Consider the following 20,330-nt stretch of genomic DNA (forward strand, 5'->3'; position numbering starts at 1 on the left):
TTGAGGAAGGCTTTGGAATGGGGCCGGGGAAAGTTTGCTAGCCCTGGAATTGGTGAACGTATTTTCCCTCCAGCTGCTTCCTCCCAGCTTCTGCCCTTGCTGGTGTGAGCCTAGTAAGCAATTGGTTTTGGCAGTCCCTTCGTCTTTGAATTGCTCCACCCAAATTTCATAGTGACTAAATTGCAGCCCCATCAGATTGCATGTAAACCTCTTTGCATTGACTGTATGTCCAATACTGGAATTAAAGGGAATTAAATTCTGGAATTAAATTCTGACAGAGTTTTATAGTAAGGAATATAGTTCTGCCCCTGTCTTCTTGTGCTTGGTTGCTTGACATAGGTTCCTCCTAACAGATGGATTTCCTTAGCTGAACAAGAAGGTCCACCATGCTGTGGGTGGAGTCATGACCGCATCTGCGTTTCCTTTCCTCTTCCGATATACAGGCTCCCAGCGCTTCCTTGTGCATTGCCATCTTGAATCTGCACTCGAACAGCATTTCCTGTGGTCACCAGTTGATAGAACATTGCTGCCGACTGTCCCAAGGCCTGACAAACCCTGAAGTGGACGCAGGTCTCCTCACGGATATCATGAAACAGCTGCTTTTCAGTGCCAAAATGATGTTCGTAAAAGCTGGAAGGAGCCAGGATCTAGCTCTTTGTGACAGGTAGATTGACAGCAGTCCTCCTGAGATTATTATTATTATTATTTATTTATTTATTTATTTATTTATATAGCACCATCAATGTACATGGTGCCGTACAGAGTAAAACAGTAAATAGCAAGACCCTGCCGCATAGGCTTACATTCTAATAAAATCATAATAAAACAATAAGGAGGGGAAGAGAATGCACCAAACCGGCACAGGGTAGGGTAAAACTAGCAGTATAAAGTCAGAACAAAATCAAGTTTTAAAAGCTTTAGGAAAAAGAAAAGTTTTTAGCTGAGCTTTAAAAGCTGTGATTGAACTTGTAGTTCTCAAATGTTCTGGAAGAGCGTTCCAGGCATAAGGGGCAGCAGAAGAAAATGGACGAAGCCGAGCAAGGGAAGTAGAGACCCTTGGGCAGGTGAGAAACATGGCATCAGAGGAGCGAAGAGCACAAGCGGGGCAATAGTGTGAGATGAGAGAGGAGAGATAGGAAGGAGCTAGACAGTGAAAAGCTTTGTAGGTCAACAGGAGAAGTTTATATTGGATTCTGAAGTGAATTGGAAGCCAATGAAGAGATTTCAGAAGTGGAGTAACATGGTCAGAGCGGCGAGCCAAGAAGATGATCTTAGCAGCAGAGTGGTGAACAGAAACCAACGGACTGATGTGAGAAGAAGGAAGGCCAGTGAGAAGAAGGTTGCAGTAGTCCAACCGAGAAATAACCAGTGCATGAACAAGCGTCTTGGCAGAAGAGACAGACAAAAATGATCGAATCCTGGCAATATTATACAGGAAAAAACGACAGGATTTAGCTACTGTCTCGATATGAGGAATAAAGGAGAGCGAGGAATCAAATATAAAGCCAAGACTACGAGCTTCCTTGACTGGAGTAAGCGTAACATCATTGACAGTAAGAGAGAATGAGAGATGAGGAGAAGGTTTAGGAGGAAAAACAACCAATTCAGTCTTTGCCATATTAAGTTTCAAACGACGATGAAGCAACCAAGCTGAGATATCTGAAAGACATGCCGAGATACAATCGTGAACATCAGGAGAAAGATCCGGAGATGAAAGATATAATTGTGTATCATCGGCATACAGATTATATTGGAGGCCATGAGATTGAGTAAGATTACCCAAGGGCAACATGTATAAAGAAAACAACAGCGGACCAAGCACCAAGCCTTGCGGAACCCCTACAGAAAGGGGAAAAGAAGAAGACGAGCTGCCATTAGCCAACACGCTGAAAGAGCGACCCGCTAGATAGGAGGCAAACCAGTTATAGACAGAGCCACAAAATCAAAGGTCATGAAGGGAATCTAAAAGAAGATCGTGATCAACCGTGTCAAAGGCTGCAGTTAGATCAAGGAGAATAAGAACGGAATAATGGCCTTTAGACTTGGCAGTAAGAAGATCATTGGAAATCTTAGTAAGGGCTGTTTCAGTGGAATGCAAAGGACGGAATCCAGATTGAAAAGGATTCAGAGCAGAGTTACTAGAAAGAAAATCAAGACAACGAGAGTAGACCACACGCTCCAGGATCTTTGAAACAAAAGGCAACAAAGAGACAGGGCGGTAGTTAGACAGAGAAAGCACATCAAGAGTAGATTTCTTGAGAATAGGAGAGACTGTAGCATGTTTAAAAGCAGAAGGAAATGAACCAGAGGACAGAGAAAAATTAATAATATGAAGCAAGGAAGGGAGGATAGCAGGGATAAGATTAATAAAGACCCGAGAAGGAATTGGATCACGAGAACAAGTGGAAGGCTTCGAAGAGTGCAGTATTGTAGACAGTTCATCAGCTGAGACCGAAGGAAACACAGAGAAATTTGCAGGAGGAACTGACAGATGAGGAACAGGAACTGGAAGAGAAGCAGAGCTGGCCAGATCAGAGCGAATAGTTTGGATTTTAGCATTGAAAAAAGAGGCAAAGTTATTAGCAGACAGAGAGGCGGGGAGAGATGGTGGATTAGGCTTCAGGAGAGAATTGAAGGACGCAAAGAGCCGCTGAGGATGCATAGACATCCATGGTCTATGCCAGCCTTCTCCAACCTGGTGCCCTCTAGATGTGTTCAACTGCAGTTCCCACAATCCTCAGCCATCGTGGCACATCTTGGCACCATCTTACAATTGCATCAAGCATCTGTTCATAGGAAAGACCACTATTACCTTAGCAGTGTTGAGCAGTGTAGACCTATAATAGATCCGCTCATGGGTTGGCTTGCTTTTCTTTAGTTTAATTCCAAAAAAGAAAAGAAACCTTGAGACTGTTTGCCTTTGTTAGAGGAACAGGGAATGGGGTGGTGGAGGGGCATATCCAACATTGATCCCCTTTCCTCTAAGGCTGTGTCTGCATCAGCACTTCTTCTTTGATGAAGATAATGGGCAGACCCACTGCACATTCCCTCGATGTGTTATTGTGCAGCTTCTTGCATGTGTAGCTTGTTGCACACAGCCCATGAATTCCATGCAAGTAAGCTTCCATGACTGCCTTTTATGTGGCTGATTAGAGCACGTTTGCATGTTAAATCTGGCAGGGATGGACTCCAGCCAGATTTAGTTGCTATTAACCACCCAGATTGTGAGTAGCAGGAATGGGGTGTATACCAGATACACCTTTTGTATACCTGCCAACTAAGTTTAACACTTTGTTCATCTGATGACATGGATTCTAGTCTATGAAGGCTTACGGCCTAATAAATGTGTTAGTCTGTAAAGGTGCCTTAGGATGCTGATTGTTCTGTTTTGGTTTTGCTGCAGCAAACTAAGGCCACCACTCCTGTGTTAAGTGTTGTCTCAGTTTCTGTCCACACAAGGGAAGTTGTGGAGAAGTTAGGATTTCCTCATTGCAGATCTAACTTCCACATAACAAAATTCAGAAGTGGAGCCCTAATTGGAAGCAGTCTCCAGGATGAGGTGTAAACTCTACCCAGGACACCTCCTAAGAGGGGGATGCTGGTTGTAAGGTTTCTTTAAAAAGTCTAGAATATGGATTCTTCCCCCCCCCCTAAGAATAATACATAAAAGAGTTCTATGAAATGAACTCTTTAAAGGAAAAGTGATTGCAAGAGATGAGCGCAGAGAAGCCAGAGGGCAAGGTTGGGATGAAATACATGTATTACACATTATTGTACGTATGACCTGGTCTCATACTTCAAATACCTTATTTTGGGCAACTGGTTTGGTTGGCCCAAATCCAGGTGTTGAAGTCTGCTCTTGTACATCCTGTATTGGAGGAAGGTTGCACCAGGGATGTTGAGAGATTTACGTTTTTAAAGTTAAAGATTGTGCTGAATTTTTAAGTCATATGGATCCAATGTGCGTTCACATCTAACTACTATCTTGTTTTAACTCTTCCAACAGTTACATAAGCAAAGTGGATGTGCTGAACATTTTAGTAGCGGCTGCCTATCGCCGTGTACCATCTCTGGATCAGATACTGCAGCCTGCCGCAGTCACTAGGCTAAGGAATCAACTTTTAGAAGCAGAATACTATGAACTAGCCGTAGAGGTAATGTCTGGGGAAAGGTGTAGCTGTGTAGTTCCTTAAATCATTACTCTGTTCTCTGCATGGAGATAACCTCTCTGGAAATGAACACAAATGTTGTGTTTTTGAATTGCATCCCAAGTCTCTTCCCAACAAGGAAACAGAGATTGACCCATCAGCCTTTGGGACTTTTCAGACTTGGTTTCTATAACTAATAAAATGTTGAAAAACAATGCTCAGGTGTTTTTGGTTTTACTCTGTATAACTGGTAGATTACGCAACTAAATATGATCTGATGAAACAGCAGGGGCCATTTTGTTGTGAGGAGGCATCCCTAATCGATTATGTCTTCCCAGTGCCTTGGAATGGCAGGGATCATGTGACCAAGATCTTTTTAACTGTTGAGGCTGTAATTTAAAGGCACTTCTTTTTTTTAGGGTGTGTGGTTGTTTTCTGACTGGAGTATGGAAAACAAAACTTATTTAGTAGGGCATTTCCTTCTACGAATGAATGGCAGCTCTTGTTTCTTGAGTTATTCTACACCTTCAATAACTGAAAAAGGCTTGTAGATTGAAGTTCTGGCAACATGCAGATATATTTAAATGGAACTGATCAATTACCTGCCTTTTGAATCAGTTGTAGTCACTTGAGTAGACCTGCTGAAAACTCATTGGATTTCTGGGGTAGAGGTAGGAGGTGCTTGCTTTCTACTCTTCCCAACTCAGGGTGTCATTTAATCCTCTGGGTGATCCAAAATACATTTGGAGTGAACAACCATATGGCAATTTGGATAACCTGACTCTGATCTTTATTTGGTATCTTGGAAGTGGACATTTGCCAAGTCAGACCATTGGCGCATTGAGTCACTCTTGTCTAGACTTACTAGCAGTGGCCCTCCAGGGTTTCAGACAGAGCCATTTTCCAGGCCTACCTGGAAATGCCAAGAGCTGAATCTGAGTCTTGCAACATGCACTCTGCCACTAAGCTGTGGCCCTTCTCCTCTTAATACTGTAACCATCCTAAAGCTGCTAGAGAAAATCATCCCCTCCCTCCCCCCCCAACTTTTTTGCCATAAGTTGAGTTAGAGTGAAATGAAATGCTCCTTTTATTATATTTCCCTTTGTGAGAAAAACATCTTGTATTTTGAATTGCAGTTGTAAATGTGATCCCTTTCCCCCCTTTGTGGTAGAGTGTATTTTTCTAAGCGTTATCAAATCAAGGCAAAATCTCCCCAATTGTATACTCCTGGTTTATATAAAGGGAAATAATTTCCCCTTCCTCCATATTTGAAGTATAACCTGCTGGTACATTTAATAATGGGGAATACCTCCAAAATACAATTGCAGTTGCATGCATATACATTTCCCCCCTTCAGAAAACAAAAATGGCCATCTAAAACCAAGAAGATTACCTGTCTTTATTTTCGATGACTGTTTTCAGTAACCTGGTTTTTAGGTTTCTACGAAGACTGGCCTGGATCCAGCTGGAGCGTGGCATGCATGGGGAATGGCTTGTCTTAAAGCTGGCAACCTAACTGCTGCCAGAGAGAAATTCAGCCGATGCCTGAAGCCACCTCTTGACTTGAACCAATTAAATCTGGGGTCAAGAATGGTCCAAGATGTGGTACAATATCTGGAATCCACAGTGAAGCCCATTCTCTCTGTGGTAAGAATTCAATCTTCCCCTGCCTCAACAGCTGATCTCTTGGGGTGGATTCAGATTACGGCTAACTGCGCAATATGGCCACTTAACAAGTTTAGTATGTTGTGGCTCCAATCATATGGAAAAAGACCTCTGCAGCCATTAGCTCAATGTTACCAAGCTCCTGCACCTGTTCATAAATCCAGAGAAGGAGCGCCCATGGTTTTGTGCCATGGTTATTTAACACAGGAGCTGATGGTTGACCCTTTGAGGTTTGCCATGTTCCTGACTGCGTCTGGCTCAGATTGTGGCTCTGTTTGTACAACACAACAGCCCATCATGGGTTAATTTAACCCCCATGAGTTGTTTAACCTACAGTGAGTCTGTGACGCATGCAGGGCAGATTTGATCACCATTTTGAATATGCAACTCTCACATTGGAGTTGTTGTGTTGAGCAAACCCAGTGAGAATGGGTTATGTGAGGGTTAATCAGCACATGATGTGTTGTGAGGGTTGGTTATCCCTCACCTAACCCATGCTCACCGGGTTTGCATGACATGACAACCCCCAATCGGGTGCCTATGCAACTTGGCGGCGGCTGGTGCCACTGCTCACCTTGGATTAAATAACCCATGATGAGCTGCAACATGTTGTCTGTTCAAATCTGGTTTATAAATGGCATTTGCAGCATATCCCATTTGTGATTGAAACTGGCATGTTATGCCAACACCTTTCACATTTTAAATCTGTTTATACGTTTTGCTTTTTTTCTTTTATTCTGGATGTGCAATTGCTGGCCGTTTTATTGGGGTTTGGAGTAACGTCATGTGCATTGCATTGGTTTATTCAACATAATTATTATTATTATTATTATTTATTTATATAGCACCATCAATGTACATGGTGCTGTACAGAGTAAAACAGTAAATAGCGAGACCCTGCCGCATAGGCTTACATTCTAATAAAACCATGATAAAACAGTAAGGAGGGGAAGAGAAAGCAAACAGGCACAGGGTAGGGTAAACAGGCACTGGGTAGGGTAAAACTAACAGTATAAAGTCAGAACAATTAAATCCATCAAAGACAGTCGGGGTTACCATGATTCCAAGTACTATCAAGAAATGCTTGTCTTGGTTTGGAGTCTATTTGACAGCTCCCACTATCCAAGAAAATTATTTCTTTTATGCTTCAGCTGACATAAAATATTCTAGCATTTTACATCTTAAATAAGATTCTGACTGGCTGCAGTTTTTGCTAAAACGCTGACAAAGACAGCAGCTGCTGGCCTTCCAGGCAAAAGCTATAAAAATGAAAAATGTCATGCTAGACAACATGCTGCAATTGTTGCTGGGACCATTTGCTTACGGAGTTGTCCCCAGCATCATGTACAGATCCCAACATCCCATGAAGTCGTGAGCCAGTATCACGTGGTTTGAGTGCCAGCTTACGGCTGGGGAGATCCAGATTCAAATCCTCACTCAGGCATAGAGCTCAGTGGGTTATAGAAACTGCTCTGCTTACTTTCACAGGGCTGCTGTGGGGCGGAGGGAGAAGCCTGAGCTCCTTGGAGTGAGGGTGGGATAAAAATTATAATAAAGAAATAGTCTTGAGCACTGGTTGTAACTTGCTAGGAATGCGCTGCTGGTGTTCATAGGGAGTACTATAGATCCAAGGTGTGGTACCACACTGAAATATGCCTATTTGCAAATGTGTAGCAGTTCAGCAGCACTTGCTGACTTGCAACTGCCCTAAGAAATTGGAAACTGTGTGGGAGGCATCACCGTATGGTGGAAGCGACACTGTGAAATATAGCCTCTGTGGTTCATTTCTAGCCCATGAGTGGGATCCAGCGAGGCCCTTTCTATTCAGAGAAGAGACTGAAATCTAGTGGAGCCTCATGCTGGAGGAATAGTTCCCTCTGCCACCTCCCACACTGCTCCAGAGGATCCGCCGTTCTTCTGAAGCAGCTTCTCAGGATGATGATGATGATGATATATTTATTTGTTACCCACCTCTCCCTTTGGATCGAGGCGGGGTACAACACAAATGCAATAAAATACATATAATTGATTAAAACATTTAAAACTAATACATTATTAAAAGCAGCACATTATTAAAAGGCATCTTAAGGATGTTGCCGGGGGAAGGAGGAATTGTCGGAAATCTCTTCTTCCCCTGTTGCTCCAGTAGCAGTGTCCAGTGAGTAGAGTTCCATTCACAGGGACTCTGGACCCAACCCAGTGACTTTTGATTTTCTTCCTCAATAGCAGGATGACGACTACTTTGCCACTTTGAGGGAACTGGAAGTGGCATTGAGGACACGAAGCCTCTCTCTGGAGATGACCCCTGAGGGGAAGATTCAACACAACACTTACTACCAAGAGTGCCTCTTTTATTTACACACCTATGGCACCAACCTAGCAATTATTAGTTTTTATATGAGGCATGACTGCATGAGAGAAGCACTGCTGCATTTGTTAAATAAGGTAAGGCTTCTTGTAAGAGTTTGAGAAGTAGCTGTAAGGACTTACAAGCGGATCTAAAATGGAGGCAATGTCTGTCCATACACTTGCCTTAATCCGTAGCATATTCTACTGGCTGCAAACTTGTTTCTGTTGTTTGTCCCTATACCCTTCCTAGCACTAGCCCTTGGAGGTGGGGCAAACCCACTGACGTTTTAACTGGGTAAAGCTTCAAACCTCCTGCACTCCTGAATGCTACATGCTACCTCCAGCATCAGAGGCAGTAAGCCTACGTACACCAGTTGCTGGGGAACATGAGCAGGAGGATGGCATTGCACTCATGTCCTACTTGTGGGTTTCCTGTTGACAACTGGTTTGCCAAGTGAACAGAGTGCTGGACTAGATGGCCCCTTGGTCTGATCCAGCATGGCTCTTCTTATGCTCTTAAAACCTTTGGCTGGGATCCACAGGACATATACCTAGTTTCATGTGCCCAAGGAGACTTTGGTTTTCAACACTTGCACAGCAGCAGTCTCTCCCTCCTCCCTGCAAAACCATATGACAAACTGCTCTTGAAACAGAACGCTGCTAGACTGACATACTAAAAGAGGAGAGATTTATAGGGAGGGGAAAGAGACCTTGACAACTAATTGGAAACAAATGTTTCTTATAACAGTGCCGATAATTCCAAAGACTCATTGAGGCCGGATGGGCTGATAGTATTGAGCCTAATAATCCATCTGGCCTCTCTTTCTAAAAGGATCCTGTCAGATTTATTCTTGATTATTTCTATAACCCAGAATGATAGATCTTTTAGTCTCTCCTCTTTTAGTATGTCAGTCTAGCAGCGTTCTGCAGACAACTTAACGATCTCTGTAAGTAAATTCTGATGTTTGCATTTGTAACGTAGATATTTACTCCTGGTTGGTATATATTTTTGTATATATACTTTAATTAACTGAATGATGATGTATTACACCTTTTGATTACAATTTGTATGTCTGGATATATATAAGTTTTTTAAAGTATTTTTAAGGTACATAAACTTGTAAAACACCTCTAATTGTAAATATTATGACTCAAAGGACTTTTTAATTTATTTTTTAGATAACAGCCCTGAGGAAGAGCGCAGTTTGCGTTCAAAACGCGTAGGCGGCACCTTGGCACTGTAAATAAACTTTTGTAAATAATTTTTTTAAAAAAGGCAGCACCTTGGCACTGTAAATAAACTTTTGTAAATATTCCGTTTTGAAGATTGCCTGGTTCTACCTTTGCCTTTGGCTTCTTTTTACATCCCTGCCTTGAACATAGCCTTCTTTGGCATCACCAGCCTTTATGAGGTCTACTTAAACCTCTCCTAGTATGATTTAGTGCAGACTGATAACATAAGCTTCTCTTAACAAAAGTAACGATATTGATGATGCAAGTGCGTCTAAAAGCTTCCATTGTATGCTGCTTTAGGAGAGCCCGCAGGGAGTGTTTATTGAAGGGATCTTTGCTCCAAGCTACAAAAGTGGAAAACTTCACATGTTGGAGAACTTGCTTGAAACCATTGATCCAGGCCTGGAGAGCTGGGGTGTCTATCTCATTGCAGCTTGCAAACACTTGCAGAAGAAGAATTACTACCACATTTTGTATGAATTGCAGCAATTTATGAAGGTAAGAATGGTGAAGTCTGCAAGTGCTGTAATTTATTTTTGGCAGGAACTTTGCACAGTATTTAGGTTTTTTGGAACAATTTTGATTTTTTTAAAAATATATATATCTGAGCATGTATGTTTGTTTATTTTGAGAGATAGTTTTGTTTTTTAAAAAACACCTGCCTCTGCAAAAAAGAAGCAGATTTCAAATGGGTTCACAATTTTTTTAAAAAAAATACATACAAACACACAGAGAGAAAATAAAGTCAACATAAGAACAATTTGTAAAACATTAATCCAGATGTGGGTAGAAAGTAGATCTCCAGATGTTTTAGACTTCAGTTCCCAGCATTCCTGACTATTGGGCATGCTGGCAGGAGCTCCTGGGAGTTGGAAGTTCAAAACATCTGGAGATCTACCTTCTTCCCATTCCTGTTGTAAAATAAACCAAGTTACCCCTTCCCTTACTGTGGGCAGATAATCTGGTGTCTCAGCGTACTGCTGGAATTCCCCTGTAACAAATCTGTATAAGATTTCTGGCTTGATTTAGTGACATGTGGAAGTATGTTACTTCTGGATTAAGGGTGAAGTCCTGTTGGTTGAAAGCCAGTTTATGTGGCATAGGTGCCACACTGCTTGCAGAGAGGGAGGCCTGCCAGGCAGGTGACATACTACTAGAGGTTCCCCTGCAGAAAGCTCTGCCAGCATAGATATTTCTGCTGAATGGGTTGGGCAGCGATGTGGCAGACATCTGGGAAGGTTGTGGGTAGGCATGCATTCTTCTAGATCAAAAACCGCCTCATTCTCGGGGTGGGGCGCAGCTCAGTGTGATAGAGCACCTGCTTGGCATGCAGGAGGTCCCAGGTTCAATTCCTGGCTTCTCCAGGTAGGGCAAAGAAAGAAACTTGCTTGAAGACTGCAAATCCACTGCTAGTCAGTGTTGACAGTGGACCAATGGTATGACTCCATATAATGTAGCTTCCCATGTTCCTATTCTTCTGACACGCTCCATTTCCCTCCCATTGTACCTAATGGGAGGGAGAAAGGATCCTTCTCCCCACAGCCCCCACCCCACCCCCGTCCCTAGCCGCAGCAAAACGGCAGGACACAAGATGTGGCGGTTGTTCCCCCATGGAACATCCCTCCCCACACTTAAGCTAGGATTACTCCGTTAAAGAGTTTTCGATTTGGACCTGAGCAATTTCCTCCAGCAAGTGGCAGCTTTCCATGCAAATTAAAATGGCAAGTTCATATTTATCAGGAAGCAAAGGCTATTCTGCAAATGAAACTGGCTGCCATACATTAAATAAGTGTGGTGTAGTATGAGCCAGTGTGGTGTAGTGGCTAAGGTGTTGGACTGGGAGTCGGGAGATCTGGGTTCTAATCCCCACTCGGCCATGGAAACCCACTGAGTGACTTTGGGCCAGTCACAGACTCTCAGCCCAACCTACCTCACAGGGCTGTTGTTGTGAGGATAACATGGAGAAGTGTAGGATTATGTACTTGGGTTCCCTGGAGGAAAAAAGGCGGAATATAAATGTAATAAATATAAATAAATAAATAAATTAATAAATAAGAGGAAGATGACATAAAATATTTTGGTACAAGCCTGTTCTGTTTTCTATTCTAAAATACTGTGCTTCATACTGCTGTGCTTCATTAAACTAGATGCTCTCTCATAACCAATATGTTCAGCAGTTGTTCCTCTGTTCTCATTTTGTAGAAGTATATGGTGAGAATTATGTTGGGGAGAATGATTGAAATGGCAAACAATTAAGAGTGAAGTATTACAGATCTGGAATAAAATTCTTTCAGTCTTGCTTTTATTCTTAACGTGGAGTTACTGAACTACTGGTTCAGTTAGTGTCAGTGGTATAAGAAATCCAGTTTAGCAAATGAATGCTTATAAAGATCTGTCCAATCAACATATCACATATTTTAGGGTTCCTGTGTTCGTTGTTAATGTAGTTTTACTATTTGGATGTAGGGATTGGTGCCAGCACTTCTGCAGGTGCACCCCAAGAAGACATGGGAGCCTATTCAGACTCACATGGGAAGGGGCTGTTGAAGTGCTAAGCTGGCAGGAGGACACTGAGAATAACAGTGACACGGGAGCATTCCCAGCTGCAGTTTAATCATTTGGATAGTAGCCAGCCAGGGGCCTGTGGAACGCTGGGAATGCAGGATCCTAATAAGGTGGAGGGCCTGGCAGTAAGAGACCCAAGGGTGGGACGTCTCATGAGGAGGAGCAACGCCAAGCTGCTCCAAGAGGCTGGCAGCCAGAGATATGACTCTCTGGAGAGACCCACCTTAAAAGCGGGACTTGGTTAGACTTCTGGTTAGGAAGGGTCGATGAGGGCCATCAACAGTTTCCTTGCAAATCTCTGGCCCCGTTCAGACAACACGCTATACCATGCTGCTTAACCACAAAATGGTTCAAGGAATTAACCATTTTGTTAACCAAATTAACCATTTGGTTCAAGGAATTAACCATTTCCATTAACCATTTTGTGGTTAAGCAGCATGGTTTAGCGTTGTCTGAACGGGGCCTCTGAGTCAGTCTGCATAATAACAGCATAATAACCAGCAACAGGTGTGTCTACAAAAGAAGCCAGGAGCTAGGCACTTGGCACTGGGGAAGGTTTGTTACTCAAAGATGGAATGAAGTGTTATTCTCCTTGGCATTCAGTTTTCCTGGTGCAGGGATACTTTTGAGGTAGAGACTGTTTTGAGTCCTTAAGAGGACTGTGTCAGATAAAAAACTGGATGTTTCAGGCCATTCTTACTTTAGGGGGATGATGGCTTCTCATTAAAAAAAAGTGACAGAACACTAGAAAGGGTCTGTTCCTTTAGAAAGAAGGTAGAAGGCAGAAGAGCTTCAGTTTTTTAAACCTCAAATTGTGTTTGCCACAAAGCTGGCATTTTGCTGCTTCCCTTCCGTACCCATAGATATGAGGGTATTGCTCTAGAGCAGAGGTGTCAAGCCTCAGGCTCATAGGCCAGATTCAGCCCTCCTGGGTCCCAATCTGGCCCTCTGTGGTCCATCAGAAGGCCCCTCTCCTCCCCATGGCCCCACCCTCTTTCCCATGAACACTGTTCATTAGGAGCATTCCATTGTCACGTATGGGACATTTGTACTCAAGTTCAGGACAAAGAATTTTTTGCATATACTACTAATGTTTAAAGTGAAATGATTTATTTTGCAGCGTATGAATACAGTGGTCATTACTAGCAGAACAGGGTTAGTAACTTTAAATTCAACAAGAAATAATTATCTGAGATACTATTAATATTGTGTCACGTATGGGACACAAGAATTTCCATCTTAGTGCACATGGTTATCTTCAATTAAACATTTCTGTGAACTTGAAACTAATTCAGCTTTTTTCTAATAATTCCTGAGATATCACCTCACATTTATATCCATGTTAGACTCAATTTTTACATTTTAGCTAAGTCAAATGTCACGTATGGGACACTTTCTGCACTGCAATATAAAAAATTCACCTAGGACTACTAAATATGAATTATTAATTAATTTAAGACACTAACATCAACAAATAATGTAGTTAGAGTGTTTAAGCATTGATATTTGACAAGTTCCTTTACATTAGAATAATTCTGAAAAAATTTTACATGGTGCAGTGACGAGACTTCGAAGCCACAGTTGGTGGGTCAATCTTCCTACTAGGGTGACCATATGACAGGCAAAACCCGGATTTGTCCAGATTTTTGGTAACAAATCCAGGAAGGGGAGGGAAAATCTGGATTTTCCACATCTTCCCCAGCCAAAGGGCAGCTCTACTTTAATGGGAATTAACAAAAATGCTTGTATCTCCGTCATTTTTAAAGATAACGAGATGAAACTTGGCACCATGATTGCTCTTAACAAGGACTTTAGCTATGACAAGTTTGAAACAGATCTGTTCATCCATTGAGTTTTAGGATTTTTAAAAAAGTTTGAGGTTTTTTAATTTTTTTTTAAAATGACATTTTTAAAGATAAAGAGCTGAAAGTTGGCACCATGATAGCTCTTAAGGAGATATTTAGCCATGCCAAGTTTGAATCAGATCTGTTCATCCATTTTTTTTTTCCGTTTAAAGTTCAAAATCTGTCTGTCTTTCAGGATCAAGTCCGTGCTGCTATGACCTGTATCAGATTTTTCACTCACAAAGCCAAGTCTTACACTGAATTAGGTGAAAGGCAGAAATGGCTCTTGAAGGTCAAAGACCACCTCAAAATTTACCTTCAGGAAGTTTCACGGAGTTCTGGAAGAAAAAAGGTTACATGCACTTTCCGTAAGAAGATGCATGCTCCTGATGTGTCAAGGTACCAGGAAAACAATGTTTGGCATCAGTTTAATAATTCTTTGCTTCGTTGGTGAAACTGTTTCCTGAACAGTGTGATAACTTTCACTTCAAAATTGGTGTGGGACTTTTACTATAAGCATCCATAGACTTACAATTCGGTGAACCTTAAAGGTTTTGGATTTTTTTCCTTAAAATTTTCTATTCCACTGTAATGCTGTATTTCTCTGTATATATTAGAATATGCGTTGAAGCTTCCAACCTCTCTAACATAAGGAATATCGAATGTTTTCCATGTTGAAGTTGCTTTGAGCTATGCTAGTCCGTGTTTCTTGTTTACTTCTGCCTACAAATTGATAAAAGTTATTTCTTCCAGAAAAGGGGGAAAAGGAAGATTTAAAAAATTCGTAACTAATGATCTCAATGACCAGTGTTTCCTGCCTATAATGGCACGCTTATGCAACTGTTCTCATACTTGAATCATTCTGCACAGTGAGAGCATTGTTTTAAAAATGTTTTTTTTCTATGTTGGCTAATGAAGCATATTTTCCCCCTGAACTAAGGCATATCAATACAGTTGAACTTCAGATGGAAGTAACAAAATTCCTCCATCAGTGTGAGAAATTGGGGGCTTCATCTGTAGCTGCTACGTCTGTACCCACACTCTTTGGAAACAATCAAATGAAGATGGAAGTAGCTTGCAAGGTACTAAGTACTACTTAGATCGTGGCATAGTTTTAGATATCAAAATTGAATACTTATGAACAGGACAGTGTTGACTACAGTGAAAACATCTAAATTCTTTATTTAATTATTCCAACAAGTCACATTTCATGTCCATTTTTCATTATTAGTTCTGATTTGGCAAAGGTTAGAATGAAGAAAGGAAAGGATGGGGAATAAGACTTAAGTGGCTGGAAAGGACAGGCTCCCCCTTTTTTTTTAGTGGTACTAGTTCTAGAGATTGAGTTGATCCTAAAATATGAGCAGTGAGTTAAGAAGATACTATTTCAATGTAGTTTTAGCAGTGCTGGCCTAAGACTTCAATCCTAAAAACACTTCCTAGGAAATAACCTCCCACAGAATACTATATTATGCGGCTAAGGCGAGGAGGAACCGGATCAATTAAGATTATATGCCTTCGTCTTTTGGTCCTCCTCCCTGTTCCAAATCTGCTGTATTTGGAAGTAATTTCAGTTGTACGCAGACATGGCTCTCCGTAGAGCAGCTGCCGTCCTCAACCTGGTGCCTTCCAGATAAGCATCAGATAAGTACCTCATCCTGCAGGGCTCTCTGGGATGTGCTGGGATTTGTAATTTGATACTTCTGGAGAGCACCAAATTGGGTAAGGCTGATGTAGAGCATGTATGTGATAGGAAATTGAGATCAAACTGCTTGTTCCAGGGAGTGATAGGCTCTACTTGTGGAGCCCCCTGTTTGAATGTGATCTGATACATGACTATGAGGTGGAGTTACCTTGGTCTCCAGCTGCAGATAGATCAGATGTTCTCTAGATAGGCCTTTTGTTTTCCTCCAAATGGGTGCAATAGTGAGTACATGTATGTGAGAGAGATTCTGTTGCATGTTCATGTTATAAACCAGGGATGGGCCCTCCAGATGTTGTTGGACTGCAATTCCCATCATCCCTAACAATTGGCTGTGCTGACTAGGGCTGATGGGAGTTGCAGTCCAATAACATCTGGAGGGCTACAAGTTGCCCCCCACTATTATAAACTACAAACATACATGCCGAGGCTTTTCAGTGTAAAATTGAAAGCTAGAAGGAATTCAGTATATTCTACAAGATGATGGCACATGCAGAATTAGATGCTTATTGTAAAGGGAATGGGTGGCAGGCATTGGCTAATGAGCCCATCGTATCTCTGGTTGATGATCACTTTTCCAAAGCTGACACTGACATAGCAAGAGGGTACAAGTCATCTATGTCTGTTTGTGGGATGTGATGCAAGTTACATTACCCAACTTTTTGTTTCCATTTTCTATTGCTGCAATTTCTTTTTAGGTCATGTTGGAAGGCAAAAACATTGAAGAAGGCTTTGGGATTGCATTCAGAGTCCTACAGGTATGTCAAACCTAAGAAGCTGCTATACCTACTATTGCAAACATCACCAAAACAGATAAGGAAAACCACGGCATACTTGCACTTTATTGTTAAGTGTCTTCTAGGTATCTAAAAAACCTTGAGCTAAGCTTTTGCATTTCGTACCTTATATGTTTTCCTGTTGCCCTGCCTCCCATTGCTCAGGGTGGGTTACATTTCTGAGGGCCGTGTGGGTAACCGTGGGCTTCTTGCAACACTTGCTAGAGCTCCAGAAGCCCCACTCACTTTTCCTCACCATCCAGCTATCAGCTCAGCAGCAGGGGAAAAGAGCGCCAGGACAACCATCAGGACCACTGGGGGGTGGGGAGTGGGGAGAGGCTTTAACTTCCCTTCTCCCAATGATCTCAGTGTAGCTGAGTTGAAGCTCTCTGGGCGGTGTACAGAAGGAAGGATTAAAGAAGTCTTCATCATTTTAATAGCATGAATTCTAGTTATTTGGTGAATACTGCAGCCCTAATGAGAACTAATCTTGTTAACACACAATGTCTTAAGGCAGGACCAGCTGAGGAAGAACGGAAGAGAATAAGGTAAATACAGAGTAGGGGCCATTGGAAGGAGGGTTCTATAACTTCACTGTGGCCAAACATTTTGTAAAGTGCCTGGCCTGACAGGATCCCTTTCCACAGCACTATGCTTCCGTGTGAAAGATGAGTTGAGCTGGACCACAATCTGTAGCTGGAGTGTGGGGAGGAGCCTCTTTCAGGCTGAGGGCTGAACTACATTTTGGAGAAACACTCATTTCAGTGGTGGGTGGGGCCAAAATGCCAGGAATACCAGCATAGCTCTTACTGCCAGTAATGAAGCCTTGGAAGACCCATTTCAACATTTTAGAATGGGGAAGAGTGCTGAACAGCCAGGAAACCACCAAATGACCGTTGTTCAAAGGAGAATAGGTGTGTGTGTGACCGTCTGGGGAACTCGGAGGGCAGGCTAGATTTGGCCTAACAGGCCTGAGATTCTACGCTCTTCTTGCTCTGTGGCAATTCACCCTTCCCAGATCCATATTGCATCTCTAGCAGTAAAGCTCAATTCCTGTCATAGGAAGGTACTTGTGGATCCTAAAGTAATATTGGTTCTTCTACCCTAGGACTTCCAGCTGGAGGCTGCTACTGTATACAACAAAGTGGCCAGACAACTAGTGAAGCAGCAGAACTACAGTGAGATCAGACAGCTCCTCAAATGCATCAAGGAATCCGGGGCTGCAGATAAAAATGATGGGGACAACGTCATCCTAAACTGTCTGGATGAGTTTGATTCTATTCCTGCTGAGGTAATTCTGTACTCCCCAGGGAAGAAAGAAAAGGTGCAGCCACATTTGCTCTCCCTCCACAAATTGGTATTGCGCACTCAGAATGCCAAGAAGACTTTCAATCATCTTCAGGACTGAATTGCTCTCATTTTGCTAGTGGTGCTTTCGTAGTGATCTGTGACAGTGACTTGTTCGTTGAAACCGCTGTCTGCAGATGGGTAACCAGCTATGAGTGCTTTACCTCCAGGTAGCCCTTTTAAAATGTTGGGAGATCTTCCATGAATATGAGTCATATTGTTGGGAACTGCCCAGAGAGCTTCGGCTGTGGGGCAGTATATAAATGTAATAAAATAAATAAAAAATAAATGAATGAATTTGGGAGGGATGCAAGCTGTACCTGCAAATTGAGGATTCAGATGAGCACTTGCTGAATTAAGGAATGAGTGTGTGTGTTGGACCATTACAGTTAGCCTCATTCTAGGAATCTCAATGTCAGAATTCAGTGTTTGGATGCTGAGAAGGAAGAACTTCCCTGATAGGCTTTCTTGTTTCCTCTGGTTTCTGAATGGCGAGTAAGAACAATGAAGAAGAATGGAGCCAAGCACTTTGAAGCCTTAGACATGTTGTAGATAGATTTGGCTCTTAGTAATAAGATATAAACATTGTGGCTTCAAGCTTTAGTTACAAGTGTTATGATCCCCCATCACCACATTTTTATACAAAAGCTAGGAGTGGAACCACCAGTGTGTCTCCCACAGCCAACCCCAACAGACACCTCATTAGGATACCATAGTTGAAAGTCACAGAAAGGTCCCACAGAACCAACGTGGTCATGTTTCCCCTGTCTTTCTCCCTATACGGGTCATCCATCAGGGTGACCAGAGTGGACTTATTACTACAACCAGGCAAAAAGCTAGATTGAAATCGATCTAGATCAGGGGTGGGCAGCATGTAAATGTGCCCAATGGTTCTCTTCCTCCGCTGCTGTTGCTGCCAAATCACCAAATGTGGCGGGTGCAATTTTTTTTTGCCATTTTACTGATTAAATCTGGTGGCAAACAACTACAGAGCCTTAGGCCAAACAGCTTGTTTCCTATCTAAATTTGGCCCTTCTAAGACTCCATAGTGGCTTTTCAGGTGGCAAACCACCATTTATTTATTGCCACTGCCAAATTTGGTGGTACAGCAGCAGGAATGTGGCCAGTCCCTGGTGGGGTCTATGGACTGGAAATTGGCCCCTGGACCACATGAAGTTGCCCACCCATAGTGTAGATAATCAGTATCATCTGGAGATGGTCAACACATTCTGCACTTTGACCTCAAGAGGGATATTAGCAACCAGTCATGGAGGATACGGCTATCAATTGCTAGTAATGGCTTCCAGTATTAGAGGCTGTATGCCTCTGAACACCAGTTACTGGGGAACATGACTGAGGTAGTACAATTGTGCCCATGTCCTGGTTGTGGACTTCCCATAAGCACGTGGTAGGTCACTGTGTGAACAGAACACTGGTCTAGCTAGGCCTTTGGTCTGATTCGACATGGCTCTTATATTTTTATACTTGGGCCATCTGTGTTCAAGGAGGGCTTCTTATGGAGCAGGCACATGATGTCCTCTTTCAAGGTGGCCAGGTCCCCCTCCCCTTCAACCCAGGCATTTATTACTTCCCTAGTCCAACCAATTGCTTCCCCCTCAATTGTTATCATCCAACAAGGGCAAGTGTTGAGCAAACACATGGTAGGCCCCACCTCTCAAAACACCTTAGCCTACACCCTTAGGCTGCAATTCCTGAAATCCATCAATGCAAGAGCAACTACCTGGCTCTGTGGCAACATCTTGTAGGTCTATCCTGTATTTAATGTGTCATCTACATTGGAATGGATGCAAATATTGTTTAATTTGTGCTACACAATTATATCACAAGGCTCTTTCAGCTGTGTTTATTTCTTTGTGGGATACAGGAACTGGACAATCTGATCCAGGATATGGACAGTGATGAAAACAAGGTGAGTGAAATGTAACAGCAAACTTGATCCTGGAGATGTGGGACCTTTAGAATTTACTCCAAGTTCTATTTTCTTTTCTGCATATGTTCTGTCCACTTCCATGCTCTTCCCCATTATTCTGTGCTTCTGAGGTTCAGCAGCAATTATCAGGACATGCTTGCTGTGAGCTATTTATCACAAAGTGAGGCTCACAGCGACCTTGCTAAAAAAATGAACGAAAACTTCTTTGAAAGGGTTGTCTTGATCCTTCAAGATTGTTAGCAGTATTTGAAGATGCTGGCTCCCCAATGGCCTTTCCCACCAATAAGGATACTGCCAAAGTTTAGAGAGCCTGGGGCACAATTATTTAGCTGGCTCTTTGGTTTTGAATACATATTTTTGCAGAGGCTGCAGGCAGCTATGATGATCAATGAGTCTTTTGTGTGCCCTGAGCCACCCATTATTCCAGAATTTGATTCTTTCTCTTCTGTTAGTGGAGAAACAAAAGACAGCAATTGTGAAGTTTCTCATTCTGGTGAATTCTCTTTTGTAAAGGGCTGTTCTCAGAGAAAGCCACAACTGAAATATTTGCTTTTAACAGACAAAATGCTTGGTATAGCTCCGTGCTATTTTTCATGCAGAGCTTCTCCTGGAGTGGATATTAGGCAGTATTAAGCACCATGTCAGATCAGTGCACACAGCTTAGCGCAGGGGTGCAGAACCTCCGGCCCATGGAGGCTTGTGCCCACTCTTCAGGACCTTCCCTCTGCCACAAGCTCTGCTCACCCCTAT

General features: G+C 42.5%; 1 protein-coding gene across 1 annotated transcript in view; it reads left to right on the forward strand.

Moving 5' to 3' along the window:
- Positions 1 to 20,330, forward strand: part of ZFYVE26 (zinc finger FYVE-type containing 26) — a 67,366-nt gene that overhangs the window by 44,454 nt on the left and 2,582 nt on the right. Inside the window, exons 32-41 of the mRNA XM_063117567.1 lie at positions 444 to 664; positions 4,007 to 4,154; positions 5,586 to 5,795; positions 8,040 to 8,258; positions 9,696 to 9,893; positions 14,001 to 14,203; positions 14,745 to 14,886; positions 16,205 to 16,264; positions 17,391 to 17,573; positions 19,515 to 19,559. Of these exons, the coding sequence (XP_062973637.1) occupies positions 444 to 664; positions 4,007 to 4,154; positions 5,586 to 5,795; positions 8,040 to 8,258; positions 9,696 to 9,893; positions 14,001 to 14,203; positions 14,745 to 14,886; positions 16,205 to 16,264; positions 17,391 to 17,573; positions 19,515 to 19,559 (1,629 nt within the window). The remainder of the gene's footprint in view (positions 1 to 443; positions 665 to 4,006; positions 4,155 to 5,585; positions 5,796 to 8,039; positions 8,259 to 9,695; positions 9,894 to 14,000; positions 14,204 to 14,744; positions 14,887 to 16,204; positions 16,265 to 17,390; positions 17,574 to 19,514; positions 19,560 to 20,330) is intronic.

Source organism: Elgaria multicarinata, chromosome 2 (genome assembly GCF_023053635.1).
Source record: "Elgaria multicarinata webbii isolate HBS135686 ecotype San Diego chromosome 2, rElgMul1.1.pri, whole genome shotgun sequence".
Classification (NCBI taxonomy): domain Eukaryota; kingdom Metazoa; phylum Chordata; class Lepidosauria; order Squamata; family Anguidae; genus Elgaria; species Elgaria multicarinata.